The sequence below is a fragment of the Cinclus cinclus genome, chromosome 2 (genome assembly GCF_963662255.1).
Source record: "Cinclus cinclus chromosome 2, bCinCin1.1, whole genome shotgun sequence".
Taxonomy (NCBI): Eukaryota; Metazoa; Chordata; class Aves; order Passeriformes; family Cinclidae; genus Cinclus; species Cinclus cinclus.
The window spans coordinates 58,214,892-58,233,253 of NC_085047.1; the positions used below are offsets into that span (position 1 = coordinate 58,214,892).

At 40.6% G+C, this 18,362-nt stretch overlaps 1 protein-coding gene across 1 annotated transcript in view; it reads left to right on the top strand.

The window, feature by feature from the left end:
• EPSTI1 (epithelial stromal interaction 1) overlaps window positions 1-18,362 on the top strand; it is a 41,771-nt gene that overhangs the window by 9,268 nt on the left and 14,141 nt on the right. Inside the window, exons 2-6 of the mRNA XM_062514775.1 lie at window positions 1,219-1,277; window positions 3,218-3,301; window positions 7,230-7,303; window positions 7,924-8,007; window positions 13,559-13,632. Of these exons, the coding sequence (XP_062370759.1) occupies window positions 1,219-1,277; window positions 3,218-3,301; window positions 7,230-7,303; window positions 7,924-8,007; window positions 13,559-13,632 (375 nt within the window). The remainder of the gene's footprint in view (window positions 1-1,218; window positions 1,278-3,217; window positions 3,302-7,229; window positions 7,304-7,923; window positions 8,008-13,558; window positions 13,633-18,362) is intronic.

Consider the following 18,362-nt stretch of genomic DNA (forward strand, 5'->3'; position numbering starts at 1 on the left):
AAGAGAAAGAGGTAATTGGATATAAATACTCTCTTACCAAGCCCTGAATTACAGCGATACGGCAGCAGGCAGCTTTGGGCACTTTGATCTCTTTGCATGATTTTCATTCCCATTTTAAGCCTTAGTCTTGGGCCTTATTGTTTCATTACTTTTCCACTGCCATCTTCTCTCTTTGCTTACTAATTTGTCCTCAAGCCACTCCCTGTGGCCCTTCCTGAAGAGGCTAAACCTTCACCCCTAATCATTCTTTGCTAGCTGTTCTTCTCCTTGTGCTTTCCCTACAATGAAGCCAGATTAAATATTTGTGCCCCCATGTGCATATAAAACCCTGCTGTGTGGGGTCAACTCTGATGCATGGGGTCAGCTGCTGCTGAGTGCATTTCTGGTAAACCTGCACCCCCATGGCACAGCTGCTGAGTGGGAGCTGTGTAAAGTCCTACTCACATGGTACACCATGGAGATAAAACCCTTTGTCTTCTTCAAGTGGAACTGACACATTTTCATCACTCTTTTGATCACCTCGAGTCTCTTAATACACTCTGAACCCTGTCTTGCCTCTTTGCTGTCACATTAGATTGATAGCTCCTTGAGACAGCAACTGCATTTTGAATTAAGTCTGGCAAAACAGGGCCCTTGTCCTGATTCAGTGAGTCGCACCTTAGGCGTGACAGCAAGATGAATATGCCCAAGGAATTCCTGGTGCCTGGTGAAAATGAAAGGCTGACAAGGAAACTGAGGATCAGGCAGAGATTAAGTCATCTGCGTCCGTCATAAACAGTGTGACTTTTCACACTCCTTGGACTACTTTTGGGCAGACTGCTTAAGTCCACAAGGTGCTTGGTGCCCACAAGGTAAGGGGTGGGACTGCCAGCACCAGTGGTCTTCCACATGGGACATTTTGATTCAAGGAAGTGATTTGATTTGAAATTCATGAGATTTCAGGTCAGCAGTTTAGAGTAAGACTTGAATAAGAACAGCAAAGGCCATGCTAAAAGTTCCTGAAAATATTATCCTTGTAATCTGCTGCCAATTCTAAATATAACAAGTATTTCTAGAGTACTACCAAAAGTTCCCAAAGAGCTGAATCAGAATAAATAGTAGTTTTTCTATAGAGTTGTTTCCTACAACAGCAGGAAACTGACTTTGCTGATGAAGGTACTCTTTCTAGTCCTCATTTTCTGTAAACAGGAAAAATAAGAGTGTATTCTTTCATTTTAGTGTTGGCCCATATGTCTTGGTAACTCCAAATGAAACCAGAAGAAAACAGTTGCTGCAAAGTAAGTTGAGTTGTTTAATATCATAATACATTATTTCTACTTGAACAACTTTAGGGTTTTAGCATTTTATTGCTCTTGCAAGTTTTATCCTCATTTTTACAGTGCTTTTATATGTACAGCTATGACAGTAATGCTATGAGCATTCTCCATGATCATGTAGCTTTTCTTAAGATGGATTCATCATCTGGTTTCACTTCATGCAGAAAAAATCTTGTTCAGAAGAGTTTTGGTAATTTAAGTGCAGGAGCTGTTCAAGATGGTTTCTACAAGACTGTGCTGGAATTAGCTCTATCCAGCTTTTACAGGATTGAATTCATATTGGGGAACTTTGAACAGTCTCAGGGTTAGAAGGAGGAAGAACAAAACTATAAATAAGAAATATTTTCGAAAATACTCCCATGTGGAAAATAAAGCAACTGCAGATGCTGTTGGTTCTTGAACACGTATTTAAGGATTGTAGGTGGGTCTTTTACTGAAGCTGCTAAAAGTCATTTTAGATTGAAAGTATTTGTGATATGTTCACTTCTGCTTGGCTTTGAGTCTTGTTGAAAATAGCTAAACAGGGACACCCTGAACCTCTACCAGAAAGATCAGGCATATATTGAAATCTTTTACTGGCAAAGTTACAGCAAGAGTCAGCCATTAAATACATTCTGTATACAGAGGTGACTGACTGAGCACAGCAGTCCTATGCACCTGGACATTGATTTATGGAAGACATGAAAGCTGAAGGAGTGTGAGTCAGCACTTCTCATGTCTTGAGTCCTCAAAGGAACAGTGCCATTAAATTCTTTCTTCTCAAAAGTTGTGAGTTGGCTGAAATGCTTTACCAGCAGGCTGGTATGGGTTGGGTTTCCTTTGATTGCAAGAAGGACAGTGGACTTATCACGAACCAAACTTTAATCTTTTTGAAGGAAGAATAGCAGCAGATGGTCTTAGACCTGACTGTGATGTTAACAGCAAAGGTGCTGCTGCTCTAATAAAGATCTGTTTTTACTTTGTGGTGCCAGTGTGAAAGGTCTGAAGTATGTAAAGTATTTCTGTCTTGGACACTGGCAGAAATAGGACCTCACTGAAAGCAGTCTCTACTTAAATGCTTTTTTTAAAGGTGAAATAAAAAGCTGTTCTCTGTCTTTTGGGTCTCTTTAGAAGCTTACCTAAATATTGTTTTTATCCTGTTAGAGGATGGCTGGTGTTGACCTCCGATAGCCAACCATTAGGATATGCAGTCAGTATAGATATATGGATATACAGCCACAGCTCCTCTTTCCATAGGCATCGTTGGCCTTTGGCTATTGAAAGGAATTGTTGTGCTTTCCCTCTGTCAGTCGACAAAGAGAGAAGTTAAATCAGCCATTCTAAGAGCATATGGCTGCACCCTGGCTGTATTGACTGCCACTGACTACACTGGGATCTTGCTGCCCATCTCACATGTGGGTGCCTATGTTGAAGTGTCTTAATTTGGAGCTGATTCATGCATTCCTCCTGCTTTTATTTAGGGAGCATGTGGTTGGGAGGGAAAATTACTTTTCATTTCCCTGCTGGGGAGCATTACACCACGAGGATTTCCCTCTATTTGGCAATAACATCTTCATCGTTACAACTTCTGCTTTACCTGCAGGAGTAAGTACTGTGGCACTAACCCGTAGGTTCCCAGGGATTAAAAAAGCAGCCTATTACCAGTCTCCTAGCTGGTTTTGGCTTCACTTTTGGGTTTGAGTCCTAGGGTTGCTCACTATTACAGTCTCAAGTTAGGGAAAATGTTTGCCTTACTAGCTGATCGTTGAAGTGACTGCATAACCTCTTGTGGGGGTGTCTTCATCCCTTGAGAACAAGTTTGTTCCTGGATGGTCTTCAGAATTACATGCAATTAGCAGTAATGGCTGCTTTTTAGTATTCCTCTAACTTCTGTATATTTATTTCTTTTTATACCTGCTTAGTTGCTAAGAAAGAGCTCAATGACCTGGAGCAATGGAAGAAAGAACACAGGCCAGGGCCAATTACGTTGGTGCCACAGAGACTGGGTAAGACATGTAAATCAGCAACTGAGAATTGCAAAATTTAATTTTCCAAGACATGAGACATTTTTTACTTTTTTTTTTTTTGCTACTTACTAAAGAGATTCAGTGTCAATAAGGGATGACATGAGCCTATTGTATGTACTCTGTGCTTCTTGATGATTGTGGCAAGGAAGATGTTTCTGAAACAAAACAGCACAGATTGTCACTCAAGAAATCTGTCAAGATCAGAGTAGAAAGTCTGTACTAACATTTGGGGGAAACAGGTGGATTAACCCTCCTGCTGTTTACACTGTCTGTGGTTGATGTCTCTGAGGGGGCACACACTTGTCATTAGTGTGCAGATGGACAGCATGTTGGAGACCCTGCAGTTACCCATAAGAAAACTCCTCTGTGTTACTATGTGTGCTCTCCTGGCTGCTGGCTCTTGAAGAGGCAAAAGTGATCCCTGCAGCTTCAGCATTTGCAAGCTATATGTGCGTGAAGCCCTGTATTACCAATTTTATAAAAATAACAACAGGCAAGTAAATGAAAAACAGGGTGACAAGCTGCAAGAACTTAAGACACCCTGAACATACCTGGTGTGTTTGTTAAGATAACCAAGATATTTTCTAGATGGATGAGGGAAAGTATAGGAGATATCTTGAACTGCAACCACTATAAAGTATTGACTTTAGTGATATTTCAGACTTTGTTTAAAAGCATGTTATTTAACAAAAGCTGCCCTTCCTTACCTTGGCTGTTGTAGGAGAATTTGGGGTGCACAGTGCAGGATGTGGTTTGCTTTCACCTGCAAATCAAGTTCTTTCTCTGCCAGGCTGCACAAGGTAAATTTGTGGTGGTGTACAGTGTATAAACACAGACAGCAGGTGGGAGACAGAGGAATTTGAACTGACTCCAACCCAGAGTTGATTTTTGGCTCAAGGCGATCCTGGTCCCACATGGTCTGCCCTGCAGCTGTGTCACAGTTGTTTGCAGTGGTGGTAATACCCTGTAATCCCACCATCAAGTGCAGTTGTGTGGCCAGACACAGTCTTTGTGAGTTCACAAGTAACATCTGCTTCTAGGAACTTGTGAGTAGTTCCTAGAAGACATACTTCTGTCACAAGAAGACCATAGAGCTTTTTGCTGAAGAAAGCGAAATCTGGAAAAAGTAATTTGGTGTGTTTGGTGTGTGGAAGATGGCTGCTTGACTGAAGGTGTCCCTTAAAGCTGCAGTGACTGTCAGCAGTCTTAAATTCTGGCCCCACTGCATTTAAAATCTTTCTTGGCAAAGAAGCAACTTAAGAGGAAAAGAATAAAGTAAGAAAATATGGTGTTGTTTGTCACTCTGTAGCTGCCACTTAGACTCCTGGGGACTGAGACATAGGCACTGTGTTCAGTGCTTCTGAAAATAATTGAGGAGTAAAGATTATTAGAACATATTCCCATAGGAACAAATTCGGAGCTTTTGCTCCGAATGGCATCTCTAATTTCACCACTGTAGGTACTCATTAAGGGAAAAAAAGTATAGTTATTTTCTCAGAGTGGTTTTAAGGGACTACATATCTAGTCCAAATCACTAAATAAAATCTCTAAAGTAGGAGGTTCTTAAAGTTGAAGTTTTTTAGCGCTTCTGCTTTCCATAGGGAAATAAGTATTCTGTATTTCAACTCTGTAATACTTGACTGGCAAACTTTTAGGCCTTATGGAGAGATGAGAGCAATGAAGGATGCAAATTCTACTTTCCTCCGTAAGCAACAAGTGGAGCAACAAATCATGCCTGATAAATGCAATAGTCTCTTTTCTGGTATTATTATATATAAGCACAACACCCTCTGACTTCAGTGGAGCATTTGATATATTACAGCCAAACCAACTTGAGTGAACTAAACCTGGCTGAAAGGTTATAGGCAATTTCCAATAATGATCAGAAAAATGTTTGTTCTGAGATGATGTCCATCAGTACCTAGAAAAAAACTTCAGTGCATAAAATAAATTTTTCCAATAAAAGGCTAAAAAAAGAGAAAGGTTAGGCATCCAAGATGTTTCAAAACCTGTTTAGCAACAGTTTTGTTTTCTAGACCTGGGGAAGACATTTTACAATGCCAGCTATATTCTTATTCCTACTCTAAGCTTATTGCTTGTATACTGTACGGCCACTCTCACTTGAGAACTTATCTTAGGGATTTGTTTGTGTCCACAGAAATGTTGCCACACTTAGGGAATTGGTCTCCCATTCACTGAATGTCACAAAAACTCCAAAAGATTACCTACCTTCCGCTGGTAAATGGAGACAGCTACCTTTAGACAAGAGTGATCCCTCCTGAAAGGTCCAGTATAGTTGTCTTACATTCCATAGAATGGTTTGGGTCTGAAGGAAAACCTAATTATCATTTAGTTTTAACTGCCCTGCCAGGGGCAGTTACCTTCCACTAGAACAGGTTGCTCAAAGCACAATCCAACCTGGCCTTGAACACTTCCAGAGATGGGACACCCACAGTATTTCTGGCCAATCTGTGCCAGTGCCTCAGTGCCTCATAGTGAAACATTTCTTTATTATATTCAGTCTAAATCTCTCCTCTTTCAATTTAAAACCACTGTTCCTTGTCCTACATCTGTATGCTCTTGCAAAAATTCCCTCTTCAGCTCTCTTGTAGGCCCCTTCAGATACTGAAAGGATGCTAAGAGGTCTCCCTGGAGCTTTCTCCTCTCCTGGGGGAACAATCCTGGCTCTCTCAGCCTGTCTTCACAGAAGAGGTGCTCTAGCCCTCTGATCATCTTTGACTCATGGACTCAATCCAGTAGGTCCATGTCCTTCTTATACTGGGGACTCCAGAGCTGGATGAAGCACTGCAGGTGGGGTCTCAGCAGAGCTGAACAGAGGGGCAGAATCACATTCCCTTGACTGGCTGCCCATGCTACTTGTGATACAGCCCAGCACCTAAGGCACCTAAGGTAGCACAAATTGGTCCTGCTGCTTCTATAGAATAAGGAGTCACATAGAGAGGGATTTCCCATGAAAACAATAAATTGTGAAAATACAGTCCCCATCCTCAGAGTGAAGTGAGAGATGCTGTTATGTTTTGGAACAACTGAAGGAAATGAATTATTTCCTTTCCTACAGCAAGAAAATATTTTGGAAAATAGAGCAGAGTAATAGAATCAAAGCCACTCCCTCCATCCCTAAAGACCTAGTGTAATTTTCTTTGTGTGTTTTTTTCTGTGGTTTTTTTTTGTTTGTTTGTTTGTTTTTTTGGGGGGTTTGTTTTGTTTTGTTTTGTTTTTGAGAGGGGGGTTTGTTTCTTTTTATTGAAAGCTGAACTTTATGGGCAGAGCTTTAGATGTTCACAAAAGAGAGTCCATGGCTTTGGAAAAGGACACTTTCTACTACCTGGATATGAATGTGTGGTCTGTGGGAAAAGGCTTTTACTTCCATTACAGAAAGGGGATTCTTCCTTGAGCCCCAAGGCATTTCTTAGAAAATATTAAAATGATAGCATCGTGTTACAGCTGGCAGAGTCTAAGATCCTAAATTTGATAAAAGAGAAACATTTTAGCAATAGAATTTCTGACTGTATGTGTGTGACAAACTGAGCAAAGGTGGGGATAGCTGGATGTGAAAATGCAAACTCACCTGCAAAGCATGACTGATTTTCTGAAAATGGAATAGTTCTTCAGTAAACTGATCATATATTGTAGGAACGTATTTGTTGGTAGAATGGATGATACAATGGGTGCTCTGCAAATAATAGGCAAGTACTTTTGATGAATGAAAGAAACGAACAAAAAGGTCCCTATCTGTTCTCTTTAATGTCAGACAGCTACTGTAATTATGAAAAATTTCCTGTATATATATACATTCAATCTGTTATATGGCTGTATTGTGAATTGACTGGCATTTGCAGTTAAAATGCTCATACAAAGTGCTATTTATATTTTTGGATTTTTTAAGGTGGAAACGAATCAGAGGCTCAAGTACGACAAAACCAGCAAATGATTCTCATGCAATCTAAATACCAGAAAAAGGTCTGTAAGAATAAAACTGTTTATTTTTAGAACTCGAAAGAAAGCTTTTCCTGTAGTGTTTCGTATGAGTATAAAATGAACACACAGCTGCTTGACAGGAGAAAGTCATGAAACCTGAAGGAAGCAGCAGAAAATCAGAAACTAATGTTCTGCACCAAGAAAATGCGAAGTCTTTCCATAAATATATAGCAATCTGTATCATAGATGATATCTCAAATAACAACCAGAACAGCTGTAAAGCCACTTAAATTCCATGCTGTGTCTTCCAGCATGCTGCTTATGCTTGGACTAATTGATCAATGTACCACCCTGTCCTATGCTTATGTGGAAATGTTGTTCTTGTTACAAGAGATATAAATACTTGTAAGTTATCAATCAGATGTGCGAATCCTCACATAGATGCCCATTTATCAGTCCTACATTTCTCAGGCTTCTTAAAGCCAGTATTGGAGTAGCTGTCGCACAGCCTGCATTATTCAGTGTCTTATTTTAAGGGAAAAAAAAACTTTCCTCTAACACACTTTAGATTTGAAAGATGTGCACTATAGGAGTCAAGTTACCTTATGTGTTCCTTGTATACATAAACATGTAAAACAACTTCCTATATTTATGTCACACAGCACAAGAGAGAAGACTATGTAAAAGCAAAAAAGGCAGCTGAAGAAGCTGAAATCCTGAAAAAGAAAGCAATTCAGAGAGAAAAGGTAAATCTGGTTACTGCAGACTTAAAGCCATATAACAGTTCATGTGTTGATGCTTGATTTTGCTGAACTACATAGAGCTGACTAAATTAAGTGGTAGCCCTGGATGTTATTGAGGAATTAAGAGCTGTAGTCCTCCTACTCTTTGTAGCTGACTGCAGGATGCCTGCCCGGGGTTTTGGGGGGCTCGAGTGTTCCTTTGGCTTATCAAAAACTCCAGCCTTTCAGTCTCTATCTGGAAGAGTTAGCAGAAAGGGAGAACACGAAGTTCAGGAGTAAGCTGTGTGCAGGTCATCTGGTTCGCTTTGGCATGAGCTCCCTCCCTAAGATTGGACTGTAGAAGTTGCCACAAAAACCTTATAGAAATCCATAATTGCCTGTGCACATGGGAAGAATACTAGAAAATCCAGCCCATCAGGATGGAAAAGATTTCCAAATCATGGAAAGGTCAGTGTAGTCTACCTGCATTGTGCTGAGACCACCCTGAAACTGAACTGCCCCTCCAGTCCTTCTACAGCCTGCACACACTAATGTCTTCCTAATAGGTCTGATCACTCTTTCCTTCTAATGTTCTCCATATATTGACACCAATGATTGATCACTTTCAAATTTTCTTTTATTATTTTGAATTTGTTTGCTTTCTCTAGCTATTCTCGCAAATTCTCTTCCTGCCTTTTGTGCTGCACAAGCCTTTCTTAAAGTTCATTTGTGTCTCCTTGGTGGCAACCAAGTAGTACTTGCTTGAGAATGCAGTATGGAATTTAAACGAAAAATGAAAGGAGAGGGAGAATGATACTGATGTGCTCATTAATAAGGAGAGAAAGGGAGATTTCAGGTTTGCAAGTTTTGTCTCCACAACAGTAAAAATGATTTTCTGTGCAGAAACTGAATGTTGAGAATTAATTAAAAAATCATCAATACTGGTCGGCGTACAAGCACACATAAACAAAAATAACTGTAGTTGCCTCTAGGTAAGGGTTAGTCTGTTCCTGGTCTCTCAGTGGTTAGTATTATACTTTGGGCATAAGCTCATACACAATAGCCTACAGGGACAATAAATACTATCACCTGAAAATGTTGTTAGCTTTACCATCTCATGTGTAGTTCCAGAAGCAGTGATGATAGCAGTGGAAGAGAGTGGATTAATTATTTAATATATGTTGTTTGCCCATGGGCATCAGACAAGAAAAATGTTACAAGACTGCTATAATTTCTAGTTACACCTGGAAAATATATTGATGTATCAGGTTTGTTTTCATGCTCTTTAATTTCCTTACCTTCAGTCCCACAGATATAAAATCTTTATAGATGTTGTAGACAGTAAAACTGTAAGTATCCATTTTTTCTGAAGGAGGATGCAACATCGCAGCAAACGTCTTTGCCAAACAGATTATCTAATTTGACTAAATAAACATATACCCACAAAGCAATCAAACAAAACAGAGGTGCGTGAAAGTGAACTCTTAGTTTGAATTTGTTTATTCAGATTGTCTTCCACGACAGTGATTGAACTGATGAAGATTTCTTCTTGGAAGATGATTAGGTATTAAAAATTCAACCTTGTGTTTAAGAAGAGCATGTTAAAAAGCCCCTGGAAGGTGTCAATTTGACTACCTCACCCTGTCTACAGATGAAAGGCTCCCAAGACCTGAGAATTAAATGGTTCTTGCTGGTGCTGTACAACCAGTGTTGGGCTCAGTTTACCAAAGGAAATGAGCTTTTTATTTGAAGTGATAGATTTGTATTCAACTGCACCTGTAGGGCATTGGCTGGGAGCATGTCTTTCTGCAAGTTCACAGGCCGTCTTTTCTTGCTGGCGATCCCTTCTTTTGCTTAAGGTTATTATTCATTCAATAAAAACCAAATTGTGTGACAGTCTGAGAGGAGATAATAGCTAGCCAGCTTTATCAGCAGGAGCCCTGGAACTTTCACAGCTGGAAGGCTTCTTTGCCAACAGACTTGAATTGCAAAGCCCTACAGACTAATGTGCAATGACTAGAACGGGTGCTGATACTCAGCTCAGTTCTTCCTTGATTGTCAGGATGATGTACTGTAAGCCAATGCTGCTTGTGAACTTAGGATCTGTTTATGTTGCTGTTTTAATGCTGGTTTTTCAGAGAAAAGCAGTATCCCCTTTCCCATTATCTTTGTGAACAAGTGAAAACTGTGTGTCTGCCAAAGCAGTACCCAAATATGGAAGGTCTGCCTTGCTATCTGTACGAGTCCACCTGCCTGTCTCTGTCATTCTTCAACTGTGGAGTTATTAGCTGCTGGAAGATCAGCTTGGCGTCTACCTTGTCTCTCTCTAGCTTCCAGAGAGAGGAAAGATTCTTCATTCTGTGTTCCACAGAGCCACCTTGTGTGAGCAAATACTCAGGTCTCCTGTGCACTTCATGACAGGCAGTTTGTCCTGGGACTGTTGGGGTTTGTTCATGGGGTGCCTGTGGGCTGCCTGAGTTTGGGTATTTGAAGCTAACGATCTAAGTGCTCAGTGAAATACTTTGGAGTCAGGAATTCCCTTTTTCTGTATTTTTCCCTGATGCTGAGATGTGTGTTTAATCTGCAGTAAGTGTTGAAGTACATGAGAGATATTTTTTTGTTGTTGTTTGCTCATTGGTAGTAGATGTCTGGAGTTGGTATTTTTTTGTGCAACTCCTCATATCATACTATTTGACCAGAGTGGATCATAATTTCCTGTGTGTCTATTGGGTGAAAGGACGGTCAAAATTCTCAAAAAACTTGGCTTCTTGTTTTTTAGACTTTTCTCATTTGTGTTTTATGTAAAATGGGATGACTTCAGCACAATGGATATCTCTGTTTCCTTTCACTGAATTTCTATTGCTGTTACTCTGCCTTTAGCCTTTCCTTATATAGTTTAGGTCTTGACTGAATATTAGAAATTCAAACCATTTGAAGTGAAAAGGCTCAGTGTAATAGTAAACAGTCCTGCCAGCTTTCAGAAACTGTCTTATTTAGGATAAGCTGTAATTTTGTTTTATTCTTTATCAAATCGTGTGCTCCTTAATTTGACTGTGTTAATCAGCATGAGTGGCTGTTTTTCAGGAATTTGTTAAAACTGGGCACTTTACAGACCTTCTGCTAACATTTTTCAACATGTTTACCTTCAATATCGCAGCTGTTCCACTCTTGGCTTTTTGAACATGGTGCCAAATGTGGAGTGCTTTGGCAATGTCTACTGATAGATTGTCATTAGTTAGGTGATGTCCCCATCCTGTCGCCTGTCACTTGTATTCATCCTTAAGAAGGTGTCCTAGGGTAAACTTCCAGAGTGAAAAATAGTCATACCAGCCACAAGTGAGTAATTTTGAGGTGTTAGAGTTTTCTTCAGGTACCATTCTGGTGGTAGAATAGCTGTAGGATATTCCTTTATTTTTTTCATTTAGTGGGAGACAGGATTGATACTGAAGGTTTGTATTTATCAAAGTTAATATCACTGTTCTCTTGATGTCACTAGCTTGGGACTAGACCACAACAAGTCCTGCAAGCTTTGGATTTTTTTGGAACTTTTTGAATCCTTTATTTTTGCACTTTCAGGAGCCTTGCAGTATGATGTTGGATCCCACATCCAGTGCTTTTTCAGAGGTGAAGGCATCAGCTTGTGGTATTGGGCAGTGTTGTGGTAACACTGGGGAGCTATGGCTGGTGTCTCGAGGGTATCAGCATCAATTTTGACAATAACACAAGCCATAAGATTTATTTTCTGGCTCTTTCCTTTCTTTTCCTGTAAACTGTGAAGCTGCACAAATGAGTAGGAGTTTTTTTTTGCCTAAGACCATCTATCTGTGTCTAGGTTAGGAGCAAACAATATATCCCCTTAACACTCTAAAATCTCCCCTACTGTGTAGTGATGCTCCTTACTACAGTTTGGTTAAATTTTTAATTGCATCAGTATGTCATATGTGCTATCACTGTCTCTGAATGTCAAATGAGTGAACAACAGGACATCTTATTCAGAGATTTGCCTTCTTCCTTTTGTTTATTTCTTACTGCCTTTTTCCAAATAACAGCTTCTTAATCTTTTGCCTTCCAGCAGTTAATATCATCAAACAACATAGTGGCTCTTTTCCTATCTGCAGACATCTGAAAGGATTTTCTTTCTTAATCCAGTGCAGGCGAAGGGGAAATTTGCACTTGTTTTGCAAATCTCTTTCTGACAGTCATTCTTTATCCAATTAAAAATACGCATCCTGAAATTGCTAAAGGCAAAGTAATTGAGTAACTGCCAGTAGAATTGTAATTTTTCTGAAATGCTTTTTATTGCAGGACAGGAAGAAGATTATGGAACTGGGGGTTTCAACACTGTTCTTAACACCGCATACCCCCTTACATGTTTCACCCTACTTGTTCTCCCTGTCCTTGCACAGTACCTCTGCTCAGGCAGAGTTCTCTCCCTGATTTGGGGCTCTGGCCACAGGGGCCATTTTCACCTACACCTCCCTATTCATCTCTGCAAGGTATTTTCTGAAATTTCCAAGGCACTTTGTTCAGAGCAATGTCTGGTTGCTGGGTTACAAGCAATTACCTTTTTTCATTTTGAGGGTGGGCAATGAGCAGAGTGACAGTCCAAGGCTGTATTTTGCTCCACATGTGAGTTGTTGTGATCATTTCCTGGGAGCTCTTACTGGAGCATCCCCCCACCAACTGCAGTGTGGGAGTTCAAAATATAGCAGGCTGAAATCTCAGGTTGGCACTTCTAATCTGTGCTTTTCATACACTGAACTGCCTTTTAACTGCTCTTCCCACTGGACCTAACTACATCCTGTGAGCTGAAACAAAAATTTTTCTGGCTTCCTTTTCACTGGAATTTAGCTTGAACTGCATGTTGCTGCTGTTGCAGCAAGTTCTCTAGTTTTTGCTTTATTTTAGTATTGTATTCTACTTGAATTTGGGATTTGGGTAGCTTAGATGATACTTCCATTGGAAATTTTGTGCAATTTTATATTAAACGACTTAATCATTTGTGCGGTATTCAGACTTACAGTGAAGTTTATGTGTCAAGCATTTGGTTGGCTCTTGCACCCGGTGTGGTATCTGAGGCAGAAGAATGCTGGCTGAGTACAAATGTCTCCCACTTTCATCTATCTTAGCAAGTATTCAACTGGCCAGTACCTAATGCTACTGCAGGTCAGGTCTGTGAGCTACATATACTCACATCACTGAAGTCAGTACCACAGGACTATCATCTGCTTTGGTGCAGTGGTTTAGGTCTTCTGCCTTCTTGCAAGGACCAAGGTTGCATCAGCTGCACCCTGAGATGTCCCCCAGCAGTGCTGTGATGGCTGTGAAGGCTCACAAGGCCTTTTGGGTAGATGGGTACTAGGAGCACCATGTCATTTTCTAATTTAAACAGGTCTCTTGACTAGGAGATGTTGATGAGTGAATGCCTTTAAATTTGAGATTGGGTCGCTTCTGTACCCAACTGGTATAGATATTTTAAAAACCAAAATATTGAAATACTGGAATTGAAATAATTGATGTTTGCTTTTGTTTTTTTGTAAACCTCAATTATTTTTTCCTGGTTTTAATGTTCTAGGCAGAGAGACTTGAAGTCAAGAAAAGACAAGAAGAAATGCAAAGAAGAGAGATGCTTCATGAAGATCAAAAGTAGTAAGTAAAATTTGAAACCTATTACCTAAGATTCCTGATCTACTTGTCCTTCAGTTTTGTTTGTTCAGGTTTTTACTTATTATTTAATATTGTCTTATTTGTTTCCAGTTTTTTCACCTGATTTGGGGCCCAGGAAGGATTTGGCTTCTGTTGCTATTTTTTTCAAGTTTTGACTTGAAACTTTTGACTTCAAGACAATGGGGGCAAACTGAACCACAGGGAATTCCTACTGAACACTTTTGTACTCTGAGAGTGGCTGAACATGAGCACAGGTTACTCAGGCAGGTTGTGGATTCTCCATCCTTGAACATATTCAAAAGTTCTGGGCAGCTGCCTCAAAGTGGCCCCACTTGAGCAGAGGGTAGGACAAGATAACATCCAGAGGTCCCTTCCAACCTCAATGATTTTATGATTCCATGAAATATTCCAGCCTCCTCCACACCTTGTTTTTGTGAGAGATTTTGTCCTGTAGACCTCTCTTGGCTTCCTAAAACATACACTTTTGAAAGGAAAGTTGTGAATTATAACATTACTTCATGCTTTTGTTCTCACATTGAATCAATATCTAATCAATGAATCCAAGACTATCAAAACAGAATCTACATTGCATCTTCACCCATTCATTTTCTTGATTAGTAAAGACATCTAACCCACATGTAAATAATAAGGACTTCCTCTATTTAGCATAGTCCTACTTAAATGTGGAGATCTGTTGTAAAGGACTATTTCCGAAGAATATCCCTTTCATATCAGATTTAGATACAGCCTAAGTCCTGATATAATTAATTCCATTGGCAGTGAAGTTCCTGCCTTACCCATTCACTCTACCCCACTTATTTGTTTTTAACTGATCCAGACTGATTCTATCAGATAATTAACACACAGTGCTGTTTAGTCACCTCTACCATTTTTATCTTTGGCTTCTGAAATTACTCACCTGTATTTTTCACCTGATTGATTGCTTTTTCCTCCTCTGTAACCTTTAAAGAAGGACTTCTGTTCCATGCCTGTGGCTCCAGTTCCTTCATCATTTGCCCAGACTGTTCCCTATGGCACAGACATTTTAGTGCTTTGCCACTGATTCCAGCTTTTCTTGTATTTTTCCTTTTGTTTCTTCCCATTTGGCTTTAGGCATAGCTCTTTCCCTTAATATGTTGCCAGTATTTGTCTCTAGATATTGGTGTTTGGCTTGCTGTTTTTCATGGTCTGGATGCCTACACACACCCACACCCCCCCACGCACACACCTTGATTCCTCAGAAATTCTGAAGACATAACTTTAGATCTCCGCCTGTTTCTGACAGACTAGACACTTTGATTCTCTTTGAGCCTAAATCAACAACAGACACATCAGATCTTTGCAGTGCAAGGTCCTCAGTTATGGGCCTTGCTTTGCCTCAGGGTTGTCAGGGTTCTTGTCTTCCCATTCAATCTGATTTTTTATCTTAAGGCATATTCAGTTATGAATGACACATATCTCTCCCCTTCCTTCACCTTCCCTGTCTATACCTTTTTTTTTGCTTAGGGTGAAATGAATTTTGCTACTGAGTGCTCTTCTCCATTAAAAGTAAATTTGGTTTTGCAAAACCAGGCCCAAACCCTCTGAAACACAGGAAAACAGGGAATGGGTACAAGCAAAGATGGTCTCATCACTAGAGTGTCTCAAGCTCCATTGCTCGATTTTAGCTATCAGAACATTATTTGCATGTACTATGTACTGAGCATATACCACGAGGGCCCTGTAGATCCTTCACCTGGAGGAAGTGAGCTGGAAACCTACCTCCAGTGAATGCAATTTAGGTTAAGCAAAGCCCTCGCATGCTGCAGTGTTAAGGAAACTTTCTGGTCAGACCATCCAGGAGCCACTCTGTCAGTCACTCTCACACCACCTGAGCTGGGGCTGAAGCCCCTTTGCAGGCACACCTCCCACTCTCACAGTCACACCAGGTTCAAACCAGGTTTCCTACCAGTTCAACCCCAGGTTTCCCTTTGCAGAGTCAAAGACTCTGCAATGTCCAGATGCTTAAAATAATTTAATCATGGTGCAATAACTAAGAAATAAAATAGCAGCTTGAGCTGCTGCTTCCAAGGAGGCACCCTGAACAAAGAAACCCCACGGCTTTTATCGCCTTGCAGTCTAAGTACAGGGAAGTCTGGGGATTGTTGTCTCCTGTAGTTTCTCCCAGTGTCCATTCCCCTGGCCAAGTGACAGGTCCCCAGGCCTTTTGTTATGCAAAAGGTTGGCAGTTCATGGCCCTTTGCCTGGGGCTCAGGCTCCAGCCCCCCAGAGCTCAGCCTGCAGCTGGACACTGAGCTACCCGCACAGAATGTATTCCTCAGCAGACACAGGGACACTAGTGCCTTTCCTGGTCTGAAGGAATTCTCTGGTGGGCACAGGAAGGGGAGGGTGTATTCCTTCACTGGAGGTTGTTGAGGATGCATTGCTAAGAGACGTTGGCATTAAGGAGTGCAGCATCCAAGAGTAATGAAAAGCTTCTGTGTGACATTTCAGATTTTGTGAAGCAACTCCACTGAAGTACTGCTGGTTATTAGTGACATGTTCACACAGAAGTGCTTGGTATTTAGAGATGTGCTTTTACCTACCATGCAAAATTGAGTGACTCGTTACTTTCCTTCTCTAAGACCCTTTGTCTAGAGGCAAAGAGAAAAAATATGAGGTTGTGCCCCTTTCCTCACTGTCTCTGTTGGGGTATTTTGATCTCCTGTGCTTGCTGGGAATAGGGGGTAGGAAGGTCATGTACTGCATATAAAGCAGTGACCTCTGTAAAGTCGTGGCCTATAGAGCCATTTCAAAAGATAAGGTCCCTTGTTAGTCTCTCCTCTGTAAGATCTGTAGCTGCAACATCACAATTTTCCTGAGGAGATCAATGCCTACCAGCAGTCTCATTAACTGGGAAACCTTTTAAAATTGATCACCACCTCCAGCTGTATCAGCCTCCAAGGGGTACAGCCCAATCAGTAGCTCTCCTGCATGAAGTGCCGCTTCTATTTGATAAGGGAAGGCACTTAAGATTCTCAGGTCATTAACATGCTCTGACAATAAAGTATGATGCTGCCCCAGAATTTAGTTTTTCTGATTAAATTCTTGTCATTATTAAAAACAAGAACTTCTCACTGAAATCCCCTTTCAAAGGGTCTAACATGAAGTGAGTGCTAAAAAAGAAAGATTGTCTGTAACCTTGTGTGCTGTCTACAGAATATAGTTATTTCCTATCTCTTGAAATCCTTGTTAGCTTCTTTGTGTACAACAGGTCCTTGAAAGTCAGCTGTATCTGTTGCCACAGTTGCTTGAACATGTGTTTGTGTCTTGTGAGAATGTAGTGTAGACAGACGTGCAGACTGCCATGAAAAAGTCTGCAAGCCTCACGATTTTAGGATCAGCCCCTCCTCTGACCCCAGTGGACTCAGGCTTTGTTCAGTGACTAAAACAGAAAAACTCACAAGGTGTTTCCTGAAGAAGTTGTGTATTAAAAGCCTTAAGAGACAGAGGAACAGACTCTGGGATGAAGAAGTTGCTGCATAGCAAGATTACTGTAGTTTGTTCTAACAGAGAAGAAGCACATGAGGGATTTGTTGGTGACAGTGTTGCTGTGGTTCTGTCCCTGCAGATGCCAGATTTAGAAAATGGGCAGTATGTGTTGACTTTTTACCAGAAGCTACTTACCCATGAAATAGAGTCCTTCCTTCCGAGTCACGATATCCTGGATGCATTTTGCATGAATGGCCTGATTGTGTTTCTGTCAGAATGCATTAAAAGGTAATGGATGCTCATCTAGTCCTTACTTTGCAATTGCTAATCCATGTGAGGGAAGAACTGTGTGCTCATCTTTCCAAAGGGAAACAGGACTTTACAGGACATCCCTCTTCAGTTAGTACACCACAGGTGTCATTTAAACAGTAATGAGGATATATGAGAAAATATGAGAATATGTCATGATTGGCTGTTTTCAGAGGCTTGCTGTGCAGGCTGTGTGAATCTGTGTCTGAACTGTAGGGCGCCTTACGATGCAGTTTTAGCCCAGATATCTAGTTAGATGCTTTTATTATATTTGTATTTGACTTTCCAGAAATTATAGTGTTGGATGGGGTCCACTGTTTTTCTAATAGCCATCTACCTTTTCATGCAATGGAAAAAGCAGTCTTAAAAATAGGGTTACTTTCTAATAGTACGTGATGACTGTTGTGTCACTTCATCTTTCCCTTTGCTACATATTCATGCCTCTGTTTTTGTGAAGGTTGTATTCCTGTAAAAATTCCTGGCACTGCTGCACTCGGGTACATGTGCACACGCAATATATTCTGCTCAGAATTTGGAGCTGGAAACAGAATTTGCCAGAGTGTCTCTGAGTGCATATTCCAAACACAGTGCAGGAGGTTCACCAAACCAAGCTGATATACGCTTGCCTGCCAAAGCAGTTTTCTCAAAAGTCATAAAATGCAGGAGAATAAAACCTGAATCAAAACACAATTTTTATTTATTTATCAATTTTTACAGGATAAATGCTAGTGTCCTTGCCAGTTTTCAGTCCCTTATGATGTGTGGTTCAAACAGCAGGCTGGCAACAAATTTTCCCCACAGAAGTGCAAGTGTAAACCTGACCAGACTTTTAATACAGGTTGCTAAAGAGAATGAAAGAGGGCCCGCACAAAAGGCATTTGCAGCCTTGAGAATCCTTTGTTTGCTTCTTTTCACCACAATTGTCTTAGTTT